Genomic DNA, 3,391 nt, shown 5'->3' with positions numbered 1-3,391 from the left:
GCCTGGAGGCCCAGAGCTGTCCCTGGGAGGATGGGGGTGGGGGGCACCCAAGGCGCGCCCTTGCCTGGCCCTGCCCACTGCACGACCAGCCTGGAGGCCCAGAGCTGTCCCTGGGAGGACGGGGGTGGGGGGCACCTGGGGCGCGCCCTTGCCCGGCCCTGCCCACTGCATGACTGTCCTCGCAGGCGGCGGCTTCCACCACTGCTCCAGCGACCGGGGCGGGGGCTTCTGCGCCTACGCGGACATCACACTTGCCATCAAGGTGCGTCCGAGCGCACGTGACGGGCGGCGGGGAGGGTGATCGCCTCCAGGAGCCTCCCTGGAACCCCAGTCTGGTGTTCTCACCCCGTGTTGTGAAGGGATCGAGGTCCCGAATGGGAGAGAGCTCACCGGGTCCCTAAGCTGGGCTGAGACTCAGACGTAAAGGTGACACCTGCTGGTCGGTGCTGCCCGTGACGGTCCAGAGGTGACCAGCTTCTCCAGGGGCCGGGGGCCGGAGGAGAGCAGCTTACAGGACGCCGCTAGATTATTAACAGGAGACAGGGCTTTGCTCAGGAGAGCGGGGAGGAGACAGGGATCAAGATCTTGATGGTGGTGACAGTGGCTGGCATCTGCGGGGCTCACCCCTTCACCCTCAGGGAACGGGGCTGGAGCGGGTGAGGGCACAGCCTGAAGGGGAAGCGCTGGCCGTGGCCTCCGCGGCTGTCAGAAGCCAGCGCTCCCCCAGCACCTGCGTCTGGGCTCAGGCTGGGAGTCCGTGTGGTCCTCACGGCTCCTGTCTGCACACGGCATGGGAACGGATTGGGAGGAGGGGGCAGCAGACCCTGGCCGTTTGGAGAGTGAGATGCCAGGAGACCTGGCGGGAGGGGAGGGCGGGGGAAGGAAGGGCTTCCCAAGGAGGTGGCTTTAGGGCTGGGCCCCTGTAAGAAGGCAGAGATGGCCAGATGGAGCTCCGGGTACAGCTGGGAGGGGGACCCCGCTGCAGACACACACAGGCTCCTCTGAGCCACATGGACCTCCTGCTGGCCTGGGGTCCCCCACAAGCACGGAGGTGCTCCCAGTCCACCCTGTCGCTGACTGGGGCCCCTGGGGGCCTGCACCTTCTGGCCCAGGGGGTCCTCACCTCTCCCCTTTCTTGCCCTGGGCAGTTCCTGTTTGACCGAGTGGAGGGCATCTCCAAAGCCACCATCGTGGACCTCGACGCCCATCAGGTGAGTGCCCGGCGAGGCTGGGGTCCTCCCCTCCCCAGGCAGCCTCTGACACATGGCCCCATGAGGTGGGGTTCCCTGCCCCCAAGAACACCCCCAAGCCCCAGGCTGGGCCTCTGCTGCCCCTCCACCCAGGCACAGGGGGCGTTCTCGGGAGTGCTGGGGGTCCGGGCCTGGCCCGGGCACTGGCCTGCCGTGAGCAGCTTCTGTGTTCCCCCGCCAGGGCAACGGGCACGAGCGTGACTTCATGGGCGACAAGCGCGTGTACATCATGGACGTGTACAACCGCCACATCTACCCCGGGGACCGCTTCGCCAAGCGTGAGTGCCCGCCCACCCCAGCGCGCCCCCCTGAACCGGGCTCTGTCTGCCGGGCTGCTCCCACGTGCCGGGCCCTGCAGACGTCACTTCACTTCTTGATCTTCAGCATCCCAGGGAGGGGGAGGCCGTCCCCACTTCGCAGACAAGGAAACTGAGACCCAAAGAGGTCACTTGACCCACCGAAGACCACGTAACCACCCCCCCACCCCAATAAACACACCGTGAATCCCTCTACTGGGGTGACCACCTGGAGAATAGAGTAGGATTTTCTCCCAGGTATGCAGCTGTCCAGTCAAAAACGGAAGAACAAGAAGAAACAGAAAAATGTAGAAGTAGAAGATACGAGATAAGACGGCAGAAATCAGTTCAAACTTGACAGATGTTAATGCACGTGGGTTAAACTCATTGATCCAAACGCAGAGACTCCTCGATGAAGCTTTGAAGACAGGGGGACCTGCCCACCTTGTGGGGAGGGGACGTTTATACAGGAAGCGCCTGCGGGCCTGCTGCGGGTGACCCAGCCACGCTGTGGTCCCAGGGACCCGTTTCTGAACTGAGTCTCGTCTCGAGGGGCCTGGCTTCAGACCCGAGGGTGCGTGGGGTGTCCCTGTCTCTGGCGAGTGCTTGCGGGGCAGCGAGCTCGGGGCCCGGTGTGGGTCCCTGAGCCCCAGGGCAGTGCTCCATCCGTGGTCTTCGTGCTCTGTTAGCTTAGTTTGGGTGGATGAGTGGCTGAGCAGCACTCGAGTCAGACGGGAAAGCAGGTAGTGCCCCCAGCCCCGTTTCCCGCCTGCACGCTGGGGCATCGCTGTCTCCCCCGCCAGAGGCCATCAGGCGGAAGGTGGAGCTGGAGTGGGGCACGGAGGACGACGAGTACCTGCAGAAGGTGGAGAGGAACCTGGAGAAAGCCCTGCAGGAGCACCGCCCCGACATCGTGGTGTACAACGCGGGCACAGACATCCTCGAGGGGGACCGCCTCGGCGGGCTGGCCATCAGTCCGCAGGTGCGTCCCGGGGCGGGGCGGGGCGGGCTCTGCTCTGGGGACTCAGCAGCGATGGGAATGTGGGCGGCACGGGCATTCCTCCTGAGGCCAGAGGGGCTGGGCGGCAGCAGCAGCTCAGAGCGGGGTTAGACTCAGAGCAGGACCTCTGCCACCCTGAGGGCCCGGGCCTGCCTGAGCCCATCTTCCCCGTCCTCCCCCTACCCACCCAGGGTGTCGTGAAGCGGGATGAGCTGGTGTTCCAGATAGTCCGTGGCCGCCAGCTGCCCATCCTCATGGTGACCTCGGGCGGCTACCAGAAGCGCACGGCCCGCATCATCGCCGACTCCATCCTTAACCTGTACAGCCTGGGGCTCATCGGGCCCGAGTCCGCCAGCGTCTCAGCACAGAACTCAGACACACCTCTGCTGCCCCCGGAGGTTCCCTGACCATGCCGCTGTCTCGGAGGCTCCCCGCCTGCTGCCTGTCCGCCCACCCACCAGCCTCCCAGCGCGTCTCCTCCTCCAGCCGAGGGACCAGGGGGCGCCTTGCACAGCTCCACTCTCCCCCCGCCCCGGGTGTTGGGGGCTCTGGGCCCCTCTGCGGACAGGGCAGAGGGCAGGGCCCGAGTCCCGGCAGGACCCATGGGGGCACGGCCTGACCAGACCCTGCAGAGGTGATGGTTCTCCCAGGAGGGAGGAGGCAGGTGAGGCTCTGGGGCAGGGGGCGCCCCTCAGGGTGGGGTGCTCCAGTTTTCAGCACAGCACCGCCGTTTCAGACTGAGGAGGCTTGCAGGACCTCCCTCCTGCCTCTTCCACACCCTCTCCCCCTCCCACCAGGGGTGGGGCATCCAAGAGGGGGCTGAGCCGGTCTCTCGGGGCAGGGAT

General features: G+C 66.1%; 1 protein-coding gene across 1 annotated transcript in view; it reads left to right on the top strand.

The window, feature by feature from the left end:
* The window catches only part of HDAC11 (histone deacetylase 11), a gene marked incomplete at its 5' end in the record, with an annotated part of 13,274 nt that extends 9,889 nt beyond the window's left edge, over positions 1–3,385 (top strand). Inside the window, 5 exons of the mRNA XM_010862527.1 lie at positions 186–262; positions 1,149–1,211; positions 1,432–1,528; positions 2,350–2,528; positions 2,738–3,385. Of these exons, the coding sequence (XP_010860829.1) occupies positions 186–262; positions 1,149–1,211; positions 1,432–1,528; positions 2,350–2,528; positions 2,738–2,953 (632 nt within the window). The remainder of the gene's footprint in view (positions 1–185; positions 263–1,148; positions 1,212–1,431; positions 1,529–2,349; positions 2,529–2,737) is intronic.
* Positions 3,386–3,391: the final 6 nt, after the last annotated feature.

The sequence above is a fragment of the Bison bison genome, unplaced genomic scaffold, assembly GCF_000754665.1.
Source record: "Bison bison bison isolate TAMUID 2011002044 unplaced genomic scaffold, Bison_UMD1.0 scf7180017864482, whole genome shotgun sequence".
NCBI lineage: Eukaryota > Metazoa > Chordata > Mammalia > Artiodactyla > Bovidae > Bison > Bison bison.
This window is presented reverse-complemented; position numbering and strand designations above follow the sequence as displayed.